This window comes from Populus euphratica, unplaced genomic scaffold (genome assembly GCF_000495115.2).
Source record: "Populus euphratica unplaced genomic scaffold, PopEup_1.0 scaffold656.1, whole genome shotgun sequence".
Taxonomy (NCBI): Eukaryota; Viridiplantae; Streptophyta; class Magnoliopsida; order Malpighiales; family Salicaceae; genus Populus; species Populus euphratica.
Window position 1 is genome coordinate 24,875 of NW_011500535.1, and position 18,651 is coordinate 43,525.

At 31.3% G+C, this 18,651-nt stretch overlaps 1 protein-coding gene and 1 pseudogene across 2 annotated transcripts; both read left to right on the forward strand.

Annotated features, from left to right (window-relative positions):
- Positions 1-727: 727 nt before the first annotated feature.
- LOC105115243 (R3H domain protein) lies at positions 728-4,259 on the forward strand. Of its 2 annotated transcripts, XM_011012089.1 has the most exons (7): positions 728-888; positions 998-1,068; positions 1,719-1,827; positions 2,165-2,247; positions 2,815-2,973; positions 3,589-3,687; positions 3,913-4,259. In XM_011012089.1, exons 1-7 carry the CDS (start codon positions 828-830, stop codon positions 4,060-4,062), a joined length of 732 nt encoding a protein of 243 aa, XP_011010391.1. In that variant the 5' UTR covers positions 728-827; the 3' UTR covers positions 4,063-4,259. The 2 variants fall into 2 exon arrangements, with proteins under 2 accessions (XP_011010391.1, XP_011010392.1); XM_011012090.1 differs by lacking the exon at positions 2,815-2,973.
- A 6,041-nt stretch (positions 4,260-10,300) lies between these two features.
- Positions 10,301-15,492, forward strand: LOC105115251 (GPI transamidase component PIG-T-like; annotated as a pseudogene).
- The last annotated feature ends 3,159 nt before the right edge of the window (positions 15,493-18,651 follow it).

Here is an 18,651-nt window from a genome sequence, read left to right on the forward strand (position 1 = left end):
TTCTAAAACATTCAATTTAGCAACGTGATAATCTCCTCTAACTAGTATTTTTATGTAGAAATAATGGTTTTACATCCAAGATAGGTCATAGATTTTAAGCTATAAAAATAATAATCGATCTTATTATATCATACTTTAAAATCAAAGAAAAAACTTATTTGTAATCAACCCTATAATTTTACTTGTAACATTTAGCTACGAAGTATGCTTTGTATTAGTCAACTTCACCATTCCCCTTTATTTTTTGTCCTTTCAAAAATTTCTTCAACTCCCAAGCTCATGCTATTTTATTTCTTTAACAACATATTAAAAAATCATAGGATTAAAATATAACAGTAGAACAAAATAAATAAATAAATCATATTAATTAATTTAAGTTATCTCATAATTTCTTATTCATGTAAAGCATTTTACTTATTCAAAAAAAAAATAGTTACTCATTCTTGAAAAAACACTTCTCAACTTCACCATTTTACTCATAATTACTCATTCATGAAAAAAATAATTTTTATTATTATAGTTTCATTATCTTATTGTTTTATAAGTTTATAAGAAATAAACTTAATTTTGAAAACAAAAAACAACAACAAATTGGGCCGAGATAGTTGACCCATTTAGGGAGATAAAGCATCCACTGCCTGCAACCGCATCGCAGGTGCATATTCCTCAACGAGGGTTAGGTTAGTAATTTGACTTTTGTCTAGTGGGTCTCTGTATAACGTCGTCATCAGTTTCTCAAGGCTGCCAAAAACTCCACCACCAAAAAAAAAAAAAAATTCAGAGATCAGATCTAAATTAATTAGCTAACAGAAAAGAAGAAAGCAATAATGGCGACTCTTGAGGTTCTTCAGATGGTTGAAGAAGGTCTCCTTTCATCTCCTCCAAAAGGTACTCTTATTCTCTTTACAATTTTTTATTTTATTTTCTGAAAAAAAATTTCCTTTTTTGCTATTTTGTTAGAATCATGATTTTCATTGAAAAAAAAAATCATGGGCAGCTGAAAATGAAAAACCCCGAGATTTGTCCATCGAGAAGAAGATCGATTTCCTTGAGAGCTTGACTGGCAAAGTACGTCTCTTTGGGGTTTCTTTCCCCCAAATTTACTGCCTTTTTAATTAAATTATTCATCCCGTGTCAGTTGTATTAATGATAGTGTTCAAGAGGTGTTTTATTCCTTGCACTGAGATGGGTTTTCATCTTTTAACAAAAGATTGCTAATTGTTGCTAAGTTATGTTACTGTTAGTGATGTGTTTTATGTTAAACTGTTAATGCTAGAGGACGTGTATAGCTATCTTTGTATGACGACTTCAACAATTGCTTCCAATGTGATGCACTAGGATGGTGATCACTGTTTATATGGATTGATTAACTGAAATACTTAACAATTCGCTTGCATGTCTTGTGACTCAAGCTATGAAAAGACTTGAAATTTTGGATCAAATGAGGATAAAAGGACAATTTTTAGTATTAAGGAAAAAATAAACGTTTTTTGGAGCCATAGGATTTTTGTAATACTTGGCTGTTCTGTGCTTTCAGGAGTTTTATTGGGTTAAAGATTTCTTTTTCAGTTGCAGTTATGTACTTGTTGGAATACGAGGATCTCCTTTTGTTCCAACTGCTAGCTATTTTAATTTCTGGTTTATCAATACAAGTTTTTTCCTCCTCAAATTTGGCTCAAGATTGTTTAATATGATGTTGCTAATCTGTGGTTCTCCAGGTTAGCAACCGTCGATCTCGGAGATGGTTAAATGATCGATTGCTGATGGAGCTTGTGCCTCGTTTAGATGCAGAAGAAATTAGAGGCTTGTTTGCTCCACCACCTTGGGGTATTATGACATGTTAAGGGGTTCTCCCCATTCAATAACATTATTATTGGTACAACAATCTAGAGCATAGATACCATGGTTATGCATTCATATCTTTCCCAGTTTAGATTTGATTGTTCTCTCTTAAACTTAGTTGGGGATTGATGCAATTAAATTGAAGAAAAAAATCTAATTGACAATGATACTTGAATGCTGATGATAGTTGGAGCACAACTCAATGGCTAATGGCACTTTAGGGCAGTATTGACCTCTCAGAACCCCTATTTCCCGTGATCAGTTAATGGCTTCTCTTTTTATGATATGGCATTTGGCACTGATGCTGGGCTCTTTTGTACAGGTGATGATGTACCACTGTCACCATTTTGCATGACTAATATGGGAGAGTGGGACAAGTTTAGGAATATAGACATGGACAAGCAGGTTTCTTTGCTTATCTTGTTTATAAAATCACTTTTCATTGTCTCAAGTCCTCTTCTATTGAAGAGCATACTCAGTTTCAGTCATTTCTGCTTTTTAAATTTATTACTATATCTGAAGATTTGAGCTGAAATATGAGCAGTAAACTGATCAGCGTCATTTTAAGGTTCAAAACAAGTGTTATATCCCAAGGTGTGATTCATTAGTGAATAAACTATCTTTATTAGGCTCCAAAAGATTTTTCAGAGTCTCATCAAGTTCACTACATAATAAATTCATGAGCTGAATTTGCAAATTGGCCTTCCATTCTATAATTGAAATGTTGAGGATCTCTAGCCAGGATATTGAGTAGACGGTCGATGCATCATACTTGTCTCTATCTTTTGTAGCATGCATTCCCATCCATGTCGCAATTGATTTGGTAGTGCATGGAGATTGACCTTTGGTCCCCCAAACATGGCAACTTCTCGCATGTGAATGAGTTGGAAAACACATATTGCTGTCATAATGCTGTTCTGGTATGTGCAGAAGCTATATATTCTAATTTTAGCTTTCCATTGTTGGTGGTAGGCTAATATTATTGACAGACTAAATAGGAGGTCTGTCAAAAGGGAAGGTCGTGTTGATGCTGATAAGATGGCTGTCTTGAATGCATGGCATAGAATAGATTGCCGAACTAGAGATGCACTTCGTCGTAGCTTCCTTGTAGAACTTATTGAGAGCTATGAGGTATGTACATACCTTGTGATTGATTGAAATGATGAAGGACATTGGTGATTTACAGCATGAAATGTCAGTTATACTGCTGATTTTGTCCTCATCTAAACTGTGCATCTAGTGTATAGCTAGTGTGCCTGTACTAAGTTTTATCTGTAATATTAGAGAAATTATAATGTTTCAGTTTATCAGCTGCTATAAAATTAGACACCTCTTCTATAGCTCGAGTTTTACGCCTTCGGTTTGCTGGCTTGGTGAGATTCATTTGTGTCAACTGAAATGTGTTTCTGATTATAGATGTGTATGCTTTGAAGGATTTAATGTTAGAATGAATTGCATCATTGCAAGCTTTTAACCCCAACTGTCTTCCTTTAATGTAATTGATGAATGTCATGATTGCTTGTTAAACAGCTGGATGGTCATGGTGACAAATGCTGCGACTCTTATCTCCTATTGTAATGCTGTTTATGTGTGTAATCTTTTTCTTGTTTTGCTTCTTTCTTGAAGCAATCATGTCATTATTTTATATCTTGATGTCACTAGTAGATGATTTATGCTTGTATGTCTCCTTAGCTGGTACAAGTCTTCTTAGTTGTTTAAAGCCAGATATCAACTTGTCATTTTCAGGCATGCATCCGGGTTTTCATTCAAGATGGTGGAGATGAAGTTCTATCATTACGGGTTCAAGATCCCTTTCATAGATTGTTGCTGCATGGTGTCTGTGAGGTAACCTTCATCATTTATCATGGGATATTAAAGCCGTCTGTTTTCCAATTCGCTGAAGGAGTCCAAATGGTTTGCTTGCCTTATTGTTAATAGACACCAGATATGATTTGTATGGAAAACACATGGCATGCTTCACTTTTATATGTTTTCAATGCTTCCTGATGATTTTTACAGTTCTAGAACTTGGCCTCAGTAACTAGTCAGGATTGAATTCTATTTGTACAGTTCTACAACTTGGCCTCAGTGACTGAGACAGAGTCAAAGGATGCAGAGTCATTTAAGACGACAAAAATAAAGAAGAAAATGGCTGTAGTTGAGCTCCCGAATATCACTGTTTCCAATTTTTTGAGAATGTCCAAGGAAGGTGTACGGTAGCTCCAATGGGATGGATCTCCAATTGATGTATGTAAATAAAGTGATCCTTGATGAAGCCTGACTTATGGATGCAATATTTTATTATGATGGGTCAGCCTGTTCATTTTGTATCATTGATAACATTTTAGGTTGTATTTGTTGGCACAAATGTCAGTAAATGAAGGCTATTTTGCAAATCAGTTGGATATTTGGTTACTTCTGCACGTTAGGTGCTGCTGATATCAAAATTCATAGCCCATGAATTATGGGTAGGAAAGTAAGGTCTACCTGTGTTTTGAAAACCCTTGAATCATGATCATTTGATGGTGTATCTTCTCTTAAAAGAAAAGGAACATTTTTGGAGGCCAAATTAGATTGAAGCATGTTAATAACACATACATATGCATACACGAGTATTATATTATTAAAAAATGTAAAAATATAAAATATTAATTATTGCAATGTATTCAATAATTTTTCGAGTTGTTAATTGTCATCAATTGAAAAATATATTAAAATATTAACATTTTAACCATTATTTTAGATCGATTTTAATATAGTACATGATAGTTTAAAGTATCGGTTTGATAAACAGGTCAATTTTGAAATCCTTGAATTCAATTTCTTATACTGGAGGAGTTGTCATTTAACTTGAATAGTTTAAAGGTAATTTAGAAGTTTAGTGAAAAAAATCATGGTTTATATATATATATTAATTTCAGATGATTTTTAATTTTAATTTTTAGATGAAAATATATTGGATTAACTTGGTTTTGTAGTTTAATTTATTAAATCCTCTATCCAGGTAATATATTTTTTTTGTTTATAAATTTTATTTTTTAAAAAATTATTTTTTACATAATTATATGATAATAAAAATAAATAACTGTAAAATTAAGTATAAATTAAATATTAAAATGTTTATTTAAGTCTATGATAACTTTATAAAAAGTAAATTTAAATAATTTATAAAGACAAATTAAAAATTAAAAAAACATTAAAAAATTTAAAAAAAAAAAACAAGAAAAAGAAAACCAACACTAAAAAGGTATGTGTATTCCTAAGTCTTTTAAAGTATAGCTATGGGATCCATGTTTCGATACAGGTTAAATATTTTTAATTTTTATAAAAAATTATCTATATAGTTTTTTAATATATTTTGGTAGTTTAAAAAATATAATAAATCAAAAAGTTAATGCACAATCAAATAAACTAAGAGTTATATGCATTATTAAATCAATAAAAATTCATTAATGATAACTAAAAACAAAACTTAAAAAACTAAAAGATAAATATAGATCAAAATATTGAATATTAAAAAATAAAACATTAAATTGATTGAATAAAAAAAAAGAAATAACATGTAAGACTGCAAATATTAAGAATTTCATCTAAAAATAAACTATTTTTTATTTTAAAAAACATAGTTTATCTATATAAAAGATAAAAACAAAACCATAAATGAACTAAAAAAACCACTCCAAAAATTAAAAACATAACAAAAAAAATAATATTTTTTAAAATAGGTTATTGAACAAAATAAAAGAGAAGGTTTTGCCTTCTTCTTTTTTTGGTTTTTAATCTTTTAACCGGTAACATCACTTTATTTCTTTTCAATTGCATTATTTAAAGTTATATTGTCATGGCAGCCATAATTATCAAACCTAGCTTGGGGGTTGACCTGGCCAAGGAGCCGAGTCAAAGTTACACAGGTTGACTCTAGTCAACCCGAAAAATTAAAAAAAAATATTTGAGATTTTAATATTTTATATAAAAAATAAAAAATAATTCAAGTGGATATAGGCTATACATGATATAAATAATTAAGTTTAAAAGATTATTTCAAATGGTTTTTATTCACATTGAAAAAAATACTATCTTGTTCTTTTAAGTTGAAGTATTTAAATAAAAAATATGTTTTATCCCATATTAAAAAAACATAACTTTTTTTCTTGTAACATAGAGTATATATACTAAAACACTTCAAATCTCACATTGAAAAAACTATATACTAAAATATAGACACCCTTTTATCACTATTCCATGAATTTGAATCCTCAAAATTAAATCAAATTATTAGGCATGATTGACTTAATTTGTCAAGAAAGAGAGCAAACTATTGCAATTTCTAAAAGATAATCTTCGCAATGGATGTTACTTGATAATATGATCACCAGTTCTTGCATGTGTTGCCTTTATCTTCGAATTTGAAATATGATAATGCTTTTAATTGTCGTAAAAGAAGCTCCCAAGTTCACACTTACAACAAGATCCATTTTTTATAACGACATCATAAACATAAGCTCCCAGGTCCAAGAATAACTGTATTTTTTCAACATGTTAATTTAGTGTTGTCATTTGTAAAGTGGTTATGCCACCATCAACAAAATCCCAACAAAAGAAAATGACCACCTTTGTAAATATCATCAGCTTAAAATTTTTTATTTTTTCTCTTGGTGATGTTGAACTACTTTCTAATGACTATTTTCTTGCACTAGAAGAAGAGCTTCACCCAATAAATACAAAAAATCAATTAACCAATGACATCTAAAAAATCATCATAATTGCTCAATAAAAAAAAGGTGAAAAAACATAAGTACTTCATGCATATAAAAATAAATAGAAAAACCTACCTTTTTTAGGAGTTCCCATATGTCATTTTTCACTATTAATTCACCTAGATATTATTCTTTTACTTTATGCCCCTCCCTAGTTCCCAAGCTTTATGTTGTATCACTAAATAAAAGAAATAAAACTTTAAAATTGGAATTCTCCTTTCATGATTTATGAGTTTTTAATATATCTCATTAATTTAGGTTTAGATCATCAAGAGAAGAGAAGATTAGTGTTTAAAGAGAGAAACTTCATCTAATTAAATTTTATGATATTTATTATAAGAAAAGTTAAATGGTGTGGTATTTTTACTACAATTTAATTACTATTTATCTTTTCACATTAAATTATAGTAGTGAAATTTTTTAAAAAATTTAATTTCACTTGAAAACTTTTCTTTTACACAATTGAGCCATTTTAAGCCAAAATTAGAACTTCATAGCATGTTTTTTTGGGGTGGGCATTAAATTGAAAGCCACGAGACTGAAGTGACAAAAACGAGTAAAATTAATAGTGGGTATGCAATTTGTTTGAGAATTTCATTTTCATCCACTATGTTTAAAACATTTAGGTATCCGCTCGCTATAATTTTCAAAAAATATATTTTGACACCAACCTTCATTTTCCTGTTTTCTCCTTTTATTATAGAGGAGAGAGGAGGGGTCGCTAAATCCCGATTTAGAAAGAGAAAGTTATTGTTGGGGAAGCTTTAGGCCACCAAAACATACATGTTCGTGTCAAAATGTTCCATATAATAAGAGGACTTAAAATTATATGTTTTTTTTACCTTGAAAACATAAAAAAAAAATCCAAGCTCAAGAAGATTTTTGGTTTCTAGTTGATTTTAGGTTTCAGGCTAATTTTTTTTACATTTTTGTAGGCCATGGTTAGGTTTAACAAGATGCATAGGGTGTTGGTAAAAAACAAGTTGAAAATGAGTTTTTGAAAGGAAAAAAACAATGGACCTTGATTTTCTGACGATTACAGTGACATGATTTTGGGATTTCAAACAACACTTCATTTTTTTAATTTTTTTAAAATGCATTAAGGAAGATGAGATGTCATTTGTACCTTCAACTTAAAAAGAAAAACATTACATGCCCATGTGTGCAGACTTGAACTAGTAGGCCTGCGCACGATTGTATTGAGTTTATGTTTGATTTTGTGATTGTTTGTTTTTGTTATCATACGGTTAAATAAAAAATAATTTTAAAAAAATAAATTATAATCCCATTAGAGCCCATAAATTGGTTCGCAGTTTTGATGTGCTAGTCCAGTTACTCGATTTATAGGTTTGATGAGTTCATCCACTAGACCAAGATGCTTTTTTTTTTTGTTCTTTACTTATTTTTAATTTTTTTTCTCAATTTTACCTTTCAATATTAGATTGGTTTGGAAATAAACCACATGATTTATTTTTGTTTGCTTCCTATAATGATTATTTCTATAAGCTAGTGCTTAATTTTGTGACCATATATTTTATCATACAATTAATAAAAATATGTATAAAAAAATTATTAAATTCAATGAGGTTCATAACATGGGTCTTTGGGAGACTCGGATTCAATATGTCCTTGTCTCAATAATTTTTTTTAAATAATTATTACATTAAAGTTGTTTTACAAGCTAAGTCATGTTTTTACCGGTCATCAAGTTTTTTTACAAGCAAAATCATGCTTGTTTTTTGGTTCTTTAATTTTTTTTTTTTAATTTTATCCTTCACTATTAGATTAGTTTGAAAATAAACCACAAGATTTATTTTTATTTGCTTTCTATAATTATTATTTCTATAAGCTAGTGCTCAATTTTATGATCATATATTTTTATCATACAATTAATAAAAATATGTATCAAAAAATTATTAAATTCAATGGGGTTTATAACATGAATATCTGAGGAACTCAAATTCAATATGTCCTCATCTCAATAATTTTTTTAAAATAATTATTATATTAAAATTTTTTTATAAGTTAAGTCATGTTTTTACTGGTTATCAAATTTATATTTAAACTTATAAAATTAATTATTTTAAATCGTGCCAGCTTAATTGCAATTTAGTTTACTACTAGAGTTAAACAAATACACTATAAAATTTCAAAATTTACCCATTAAGTTATATTTAATTATACAACTAAAAATTTATTAGCACTTTTAATATTTAAAAAAATTAGTTGAACCCGAAACGGCAAATAAAATAGTACATATGTAAGGTTAATTAAGTCGTGTAATTTTACGAGCTATTAATTATAATTTCAATCAAATTACAGAATGCTTAATTTTCCAAATTAATAATAATAACAATAAAAACCACCTTTACATGCATAAAATAATGAGCATTGGCATTTAGCCCGTGGAGCTCCCTCTCCCAACACCACCCTCCAAAACAACCAAACCATACTCTTCAAAGTTTCCACCATCCCGTAATGACAAAACAATATCAAGGGCTGTCATGATAAAAAACCAACTTTAATTTTTTTGAAAAATTAAGTCATGTTTTTACAAATTATTAAATTTATATTTAAATTTATAAAATCAATTATTTTAAATCATGCCAGCTTAATTGCAATTTAGTTTACAACTAGAGTTAAACAAATAGACTATAAAATTTCAAAATTTACCCATTAAGTTATATTTAATTATACAACTAAAAATTTATTAGCACTTTTAATATTTTAAAAAATTAGTTGAACCCGAAACGGCAAATAAAATAGTACATATGTAAGGTTAATTAAGTTGTGTAATTTTACGAGCTATTAATTATAATTCCAACCAAATTACAGAATGCTTAATTTTCCAAATTAATAATAATAACAATAAAAACCACCTTTACATGCATAAAATAATGAGCATTGGCATTTAGCCCGTGGAGCTCCCTCTCCCAACACCACCCTCCAAAACAACCAAACCATACTCTTCAAAGCTTCCACCATCCCGTAATGACAAAACAATATCAAGGGCTGTCATGATAAAAAACCAACCTTAATTTTTTTGAAAAAATTTCCCGAGCTCTTCAACCATCAACAACGGTCTACTCTCTCTCTCTCTCTCTAAAAAAATAAATGAAAATACCACTTTCTCTCTGGAAATAGTCTTTCTATTTTACTCTTCAAAACGCTCTCTCCTGCTCTCTCATTATTATTTTAAACCCTAATTTACCATTGTTTGATTCAGTTATCGACTAAAATTAGAGAGAGAGGTGAAACTGCGAGGCGGAATGTTTGAAACCGCAATGCTGGAGTTTTTAGTGCCGGGAGATCTAGGTGACGGTGGCGGCTGCGATATTTTTGATCGCCGCGTACTGGTCTTTCTTGTGGAGGTGGCAGAGATGGTGGTGGTGATTTAGGAGAATTCTAGACGTGGCATTGATGATAAAGACAAGGATAGCTTACGGGTTATTTTTATGTTAATCTTGATTATTATCTTTTTAAACTTTGATTTGTTCATTCGATGAGATTTTTTTTTTTAATGTGCTGAGATAGATTTTTGTGGTTTTTAGTTTGTTTCATGAATTCAATTTCGTGTGAAATCTTGAAATCTTAACGTTAATTTTTTTTTTTATATTTTTTGGGTTTTAAATGTATAATTATATTCTTTCTTTATTTTTATTTGATTTTTTATTGTTTTAGATAATTAGCGTTATCGTTGTAGAGTGTCTGAATGCCTGAAGATTTTTTTCATGAATTTTGTGTGGGCAATCTCATTGATCCTTCGAAAAAGTCCAATCTTTTTTCAAAAGAATAAAACAAAATAAAACTCTGATGTGTAATTGGTCTTGAAGATCCACTGGCTCGTAAGCATGAAGAAGGATTCTGTTGGCAATGAACCCGAAAACCTTACCTAACCTGACATTCTGGCTTCTTGGAGAGAAATTGAGGCACTTTATGAATCTGGCAAGGCTTGTGCTATTGGAGTCAGCAACTTCTCATCGCAGAAGCTTGGAGATCTTAAAAGGTACAAATCGCAAAATGGATTGTGTCAACTCACTGCGCTTGACAATGGTGTTACATAAATGTTGAAATACCTTTTTATGTCTTGGAAGATGAAATGGTCGGCCATTTCCTTGTTTTTATTGCTCTCTGCATTAAGCATATTCATGTAATTCTGTGTACTTTATTCACCTGTCAATTCCCTGCTTGACAACCACCATTACATGCTAGTCGATTTTTGATGGGAAGTGGGAATGAAAGAGGTGCAGTTGCAATCTTGTTGAAATCTACTGATGAACTGAATGACAGTCCTCTGGGTGCAAAAAGTGCTAGTGATGGATATGAATTGCATGTTAATATTTTCCAAGTTGTCCCTTGGTATATTAGGGTATATTATCATTCTCTCCATTTGTTTGTGGATGATCAAACCAAATGCAGTCGGAGCTTTTATGGAAAAGATGCATGTTTTTCCTTCCAAAGACAAGATATCACCTGGTATGATGCAGATGGTTCTGAAGCTTCCTTGTGGTGTGAAATCAGCTGCTTTGATATTAGAGTTTGATTTAAGGTAGGCTTAGCACTTCATTGTTTTCTAGTTTGATTCAGAAAAATACAGTGGATTGATGAATGAATTTAGTGTGGAAAAATATTTGATATCGTGAGAAACCAGCCTATGGATACAGTGACAAACGGCAAATAGATTATAATTTCCTGGCTGCTAGATATTTTTATAGCCTCAGCTTTTGGATAATTAACTTGAAATTTTGTCAATGCTTTGCGTGGACATCCTTTGTTAATCTGCCCAAAACTAAAAGCACATTATGGTAGCTTTCTCAATGAACCTATGGGGGCATTAAACTAAGTCATGTAAATGCTCCATTTCACTGAATCTTGCTATTCTGATGATTTTCAACTTGTAAATTGATGCACAGAGAAAGATACTACTAGTCTAACATAATGGAAAAACATTCTGTTATGAATGATCACATGCACACAGAACAGTTTCTTATACTGCCAAACTGTATTTTATTTGTGTTTTTCATCTGCTTTTTACGATAAACAGGGATGTTTTGCACATTGATGATTACCCTCCAGATGCTAATCAAGGATTTGATATTCTGTCAGCTGCAATAAGCTTACCCAACTTCCATGCAAGCATGTTTTTCCCTAGCAGTGAATGACTCTGTGAGAAAGTCACCCATGCTGTCTAAATTTCAGGTGATATGATCATCTAGCTGGATGACAAGTCAAGTTTATTTGATTGATTATGGATCTGTGATGCAGGAAAAGAGTCCTGTTCTCTCTTACACTGAAGTATTACTTGTACCTTTGACAACTCCTGATTTTAGCATGCCGTACAATGTCATCACAATCACGTGCACTGTATTTGCTCTGTATTTTGGGTCACTTATCAATGTACTTGGAAGAAGGGTTGGAGAGGAGGAAAGATTCCTTGAAAGCAAAGGTAACTTGTGTCTCTTGGATTGTGTTTGTTGTGACTAGAATATGGTCTATGAATGGCCCTCTCTCATGGATTAATTCAATATTTACAATCTAAATATCGGTGATGGTGAATCAACAAAACTCTTAAGTTGCTGGATTGGATGCTAGTTATATGATGATATCCACAAATTAAAATATGTGCATGGTATCCAAGACACATGTTCTGAGCTGATTATTTTCAATTCTAGTGACAGTGTCCTTCATTCTCAAACAGTTTTAAATTGTTCTGGCTTGGCTCCTGATCTTTATTTTTTTCGTTCCCCCTATTTGCAGCTGCTGCAAAAACTGGTCGCCTTTCTGAAATGGTGTCCAGAATGTCTGCCAAAATTAGAGGAAGATCAAAGGAACCTCCCAAATCACCTTCAGATTCATCACCGTTGATGAGTTCTAAATTAATACTTCAAGTCTTGTTCGTGGCTGCACTTGCTGTTGCATGGTGATATTATTTTGAATGACAACACCAGAAGGTAAGTGGAATGATCTTTTCTAGCATTAAACCACGTGCTGTCCTCCTCTATAATTTGGAAATCTGTTTTTATAAGGATTTGGTGAGCAGATCATCCCCATAAGCATCATCACCAATCCATCCCTGATTGATTCTTTCATCCATTTCAGATGTACCTTTTCCCATAAGCATCATCACCAATCCATCCCTGATTGATTCTTTCATCCATTTCAGATGTACCTTTTCCCATAAGCATCATCACCAATCCATCCCTGATTGATTCTTTCATCCATTTCAGATGTACCTTTTCCCATAAGCATCATCACCAATCCATCCCTGATTGATTCTTTCATCCATTTCAGATGTACCTTTTCCCAAGTGAATGAATTTAAAAACTAAGGTCGTTAAGTTGCAGAGTGTACGTATCTGGAAGGAAACAGTCTATGAAATGCCAAAAGCTTTATCACATAGACAAAAGCTTTATCACATAGACCTCAATGTTAATCTCAAATTAAATCAGGAACTCAATCAAGCATAATAACGAGCTAGTGAAATGGCAAATGCATAATAATTTGAAGATTAGTCCAACCTATTGGATTTCATCCATCCTTATCGTGAGGTTTGATTGAGCATCTATATGATTTTTAGTGTTTGATAATCATATCATTAAGTTTCTTGTAAACTTTACTCTGGGTTTGTTTGATTTTAAGTGTGTTTTGTAATGCAAGGTGTTTTTTAATTTAAAATCTATAAAATAATAATATATATATTTTTTAATTTTGATATTAATAAATCAAAATACCTAAAAAATCACCTCGATTTAATATTTTTTTAAAATAAAAAAACAATTTAAAAAGCAATTTAAAAAGCAATTCTAACAGCTCCAAGAGAAAACTTTTATTGATTTAAAGAAACGGTACATCAATAGTTTTTCTGAAAACACTACCTAAAAGCAAAACCATTCAAGTTGATTCCATCTCCTTCAATCTTGGAAAGAAATGCAGATTGTTGGGCTATTTTATTTTTAATGTTATGTATTTTTCCTTTCTTTTTCAAGTTATGAAAAAGAAATAAATAAAATCAAACTATATAAAGCATGCTTAATTCGGTTTTAAGAAAAAAAAGGTATCAAGTAGTGGGACTCATGCTAGTCCACATTATCATTTAACATCTAAAATTGGATGGAGGGACATGACTAGATAACAGAAACGTTAAGGAAATTAATTGATGAGAAATGACATTGAATTTTTTTTTTTTTTTATATATATATATATATATATAACACAGAAGCGCTTTGAGCTAATTATCCCAATGATCTTTCTAAATTTAAAAAAAGCAAAAAATTTCTATACAATCCTCTACTTTTATTTAATTATTTTTGTTATTTTCATTATTTTTCTTGATTGAGTTAATTATATTTTGATGTGTGAATCCTTCAATTTTTTTATACGAGTATATCAATTTTTATTTTACTATTTAAGTGAGTATACACATTGAGTTGCAGCTTGATTATGTAGGTCTATATCTAGTATGTATACACATTGAGTTATACTTTTATTAACATTATGCATTAAATTTTCTGGGTCTGCCTTTCAACAATTTTAGAAGTAAAATCCTCAGTCATAGCATTTCTTTCTTGGTCAAACTTTCCTGAATTGTTTTTCATCATCTTGAAGATCCACTGGCCAGTAAGCATGGAGAAGGATTCTATTGGCTATAAACCTGAAAACCTTACCCTACCTGACATTCTGGCTTCTTGCAGAGAAATGAGGCACTTTATGAATCAGCAACTTCTCATCAAAGTAAGCTTGGAGATCTTCTAGCAGTAGCATGTGTCTGTCCTGCTGTGAACCAAATGGAATGTCACCCGGTATGGCTACAGCCAAAGCTTCATTCATTTTGTCAATCCGAGGGAGTTCACTTATCTGTGAGTATGAAATAGGACCGCTTGAGTAGTAGTCTTCTTGTGGATCTTTGAAAAAGATTGATATGAAGATGTTGGCTCCTTATTATGTATCCCTTTTAAATAAATTTTCTCCTAACCCTTTACAACAACATATTGATTTTGTTGTTAAAGGTTTTCAGATTTCACTTTGGTGTCCAGATTCTCACAAGGGCATATGAATAGATGAAGGATGTTCTAACATATTCAAGGATTTAACAGTCTGTTATTCATTTTGAGTTAAACTTTTTTTCTTCTTTGAAGTGCTGGATTTATCATTGCTGCATTATTATTTTCTGTTGCCACCGCTGCCGCCAATGGTTTGGAACTATTACACCAAACCAACTAGACCTAGGGAGCACTGGTCTAGCTTCTGTTCTTTGTGCTGTCTAAGTGATGGTGTTTATTGTAGTTTATCTTTTGGAATATCTTGTCAAGAGCTACTGACTTTGCAATATTGATCTCTCTCCTGGTCTGTTTATAAATCTTTATTTTCTAATGCAATAAATCTACTCATTTTAAAGGGGAAAAAGTCAATTTATAATTACTGTGATGGTGATTTGTCTTCCTTTGTTTCCTTCCCTCCCTGCTCTTTTTAGGGGTATGCACCATTAGGTTCTGAAGGTTCGCAGGAGATCAAGACTGAGGTTCTCAAGAATCCAATTCTTAAAGTGATTGCAGAGAAATTAGGCAAATCCCCTGCACAAGTGGCTCTCCGGCGGCGACTACAAATGGGCCATAGTGTGTGCTACCTAAGAGCATAAACAAGGCAAGAGTCATAGAAAATGTTGACAATTCTCAAGAATGTTGACCTCACTTGTTTCTTTGCTCCGGTGGAGAGCTGAAACTCTCAAATATGAGGCTTGTCTCATTGATGATCTTATGGCATGTTTCACAAATGTGTATCTCATTTATATACTAGTTTCTTTATGTTACACATGACATAGGTCGTTGTGGTTTTTAGTTTGTTTTCATGAATTCAATTTCGTGTGAAATTTGTATATCTTAACGTTAATTTTTTTATATGTTTTTTGTGTTTTAAATTTATAATTTGATTTTTTCTTTATTTTTATTTGATTTTTTCTTGTTTTAGATAATTAGTGTTCTCGTTGTAGATTGTCTAAATGCTTGAAGGTTTTTTCATGAATTTTGTGTGGGCAATGTCATTGATCCTTTGAAAAAGTCCAATCTTTTTTCAAATAAAATAAAATAAAACTCTGATGTGTAATTGGTCTTCAATGATTAATATTTTCAATGCAAATAGTTTGATTTCTTTGTTTATTGTTGGTGGGAAAGTATTGATTTGGTTTCTGTCTCATGTTGTTGGGTGATTTTCTTGCAATTTCGTTTCATTGCTCTTGTGGATATCAACACTTCTACTTTCCTTGTCGATTCAAGGAAGTTTATGGTGGATTTCTAGGTTTTTTTCTTTCCTTCACTTGTTATTGGGTGATTTTTTGTTTTGGACCAAGAAACCGAAACGATCATGTTATGAGAAATAATTGAGGTAGGTGACGAGGTACTAAATTTTATGCTTAAATGTCTTCTATTGTATTTACTGTTTTTAATGTGAGATTATGATTTATGTATCCTTACTTCAATGAGATTATGTTTGTACTTCAATGCCTTTGTGCAGAGAATCAGAGAACTTCTTGTCAATAGAAAGCCATAAATTATGCCTTGTTAATAGCTATTAATATATATATACTCATAAATAGGAAAGTAGATTTAGTTTACATGTGTAGCTTCCTAAAATCACCCTAGGTAATTAGCATGTAGTTTCCTTGTATACCTGCTTTGGAGAACTCTTGCGTGGGAACAACGCCTCAATACTCAAAATATTATGGAGGAGGCATGCATTGTTTCTAATACTGTCTCAGTTGCCTATGTTGCTTATGGAAAGGTAAAGGGTCGTGACGTGAGCACCGCACGGTGCTATAGTTGCAAGAAATATGGCCATCTTACCCCTAATTGTCCTCAAATTTTGTAATTACTGCAAGCAGCAAGGGCACATTATTAAGGATTGTATTGTTCGTCCTTCACGCTCTAATAAAGTCTATCATGTTGTTGTTATTGGTAGACTTATAACCAGCTATGCCTATATAGGTGGTTGTAATGTTTTCTTCCATGGTTTAATTTTTAGAGATAGTTATTAGAAACCAACAAGGCTGCTGAGCGGCAGCTGAAATTATTGAAGAAGTGACAATCTGGTAAAACATATTTCTTGTAATATTTGGCAGTAGCTTCATTCTACTCTTTGTGCATGTTTTTGGCACGTTTCAAACTATGGTTAATTTATATATCAAGAAAGGATCTTTTGTGATCTTTAGTCATAAGGCATTGCTGTCTATACTCTAAATTATTGGCATATGTCTCTGACTATGAGAAACTATCTGAAGCTTTTGTGGCCTTCCAAGTTACTACCATATTTATGATCTGCTTTCTGATAGGCCTCTCGCTTGCTATCATGGATGCCTATATGTTGATGGGTGTATGGTAATATATTGCCCCTAAGGTTTATGTATAGTCGTTACTAACTCAGATGGGTGACTGTTTGGAAGAAAATAGTTTATTATCGTTTATTATTGCCACCCGTTGCACTAGAGGTGATAGATTGATGTTGCACTGATGTCCTGGCCTCGATCCCCAGGAAAAATAATATTACTTATCATTGAAAAATGAGTAAAGAAAAAGAAAAGAATTATTCCTCGTGCTTTTACAATGTCTATCTGCTATCTATGATTTATTAGGATACTTTATGAGTATTAACATTAGTTTCTGTTGCTATGAAGGCAAAGGTGATGGTGTAGAAGCAGAATCAGGAGCACAAGAAGATTTCCTCATCCAGGATGAGATTTTTATATCTTGTCTAGTGAGCATCCAGCATGGAAATCATTCTCTATCTCCATGCTGCATTTTGCAAGTATTGCAAAAGTTGCAAGCGCTTCTTTATACATGCATCCCTTGTTATTGAATTGTTGATTCTCTGTAGGAGGAAGAGATAATTTTGCGTGAGAGAGACCGCTATGAACTGGAAAAGGGACGACTTATATGTGATTTGAAAAGGATACGAGATGAGGATGGTTATGTTTTAATAATTTTCAGATTTTAAATAACCAATATGCCCTTTTAAACCTTCTTGGGAAAGGTCAGAACTTCGCCAAATAGTTTCATTTGATGATAAAAACATTAACCTTTGATGATTTATGAGCTTTCAGTATATCTTATTAATTTAGGTTTAGATAATCAAGAGAAAAGAAGATTAGTGTTTAAAGAGAGAAACTTTGTCTAATTAATTTTTATGATATCTATTATAAGAAAAGCTAAAAGATGTGGCGTTTTTACTACAATTTAATTACTGTTTATTCTTTCACATTTCATTGTGGATTACAATAATAAATTTTTTTAAAATTTTCAATTTCATCCCAAAACTTTTCTTTTGCATAATTGAGCCATTTTGATTTAAAATTAGAACTCCATAGCATGTTTTTTAGGGGCGGGGGTTGAATTGAAAGCCATGAGACTGAAGTGACAAAAGCGAGTAAAATTAATAGTAGGTATGTAATTTGAATGAGAATTTCATTTTCATCCACCATTTTTTAAAACATTTAGGTATCTAGTTCCTATAATTTTTTAAAAAATATATTTTGACACCAACCTTCATTTTCCTCTTTTCTTGGTCCTTTTATTATAAAGGAGAGAGAGGGGGTCGTCAAATCCAAATTTAGAGAGAGAAAGTTATTGTTGGGGAAGCTTTAGGTAATCAAAACATATAGTGTTTGTGTCAAAAGGTTACATATAATAGGAGGACTTAAGATTATGTGTTTTTTTTTACCACTTTGAAAACACTAAAAAAAAATCAAATCCAAGCTTAAGAAGATTTTTAGTTTCTAGTTGATTTTAGGTTTTAGGCAAGTTTTTAACAAGGTTCGTAAGGTGTTGGTAAAAAACAAGTTGAAAATGAGTTTTTGAAAGGAAAAAAAACAAAGGACGTTGATTTTTTGACCATTACAGTGGCATATAGGTTCCAAGCTTTACATAATATCACTAAAAAAAGGTCACTCACTCAAAGAAATAAAACTTCAAAATTGGAATTCTCCTTCCATGATTTATGAGCTTTTAATATGTCTCATTAATTTAGGTTTAGATAATCAAGAGAAGAAGATTAGTTTTTAAAGAGA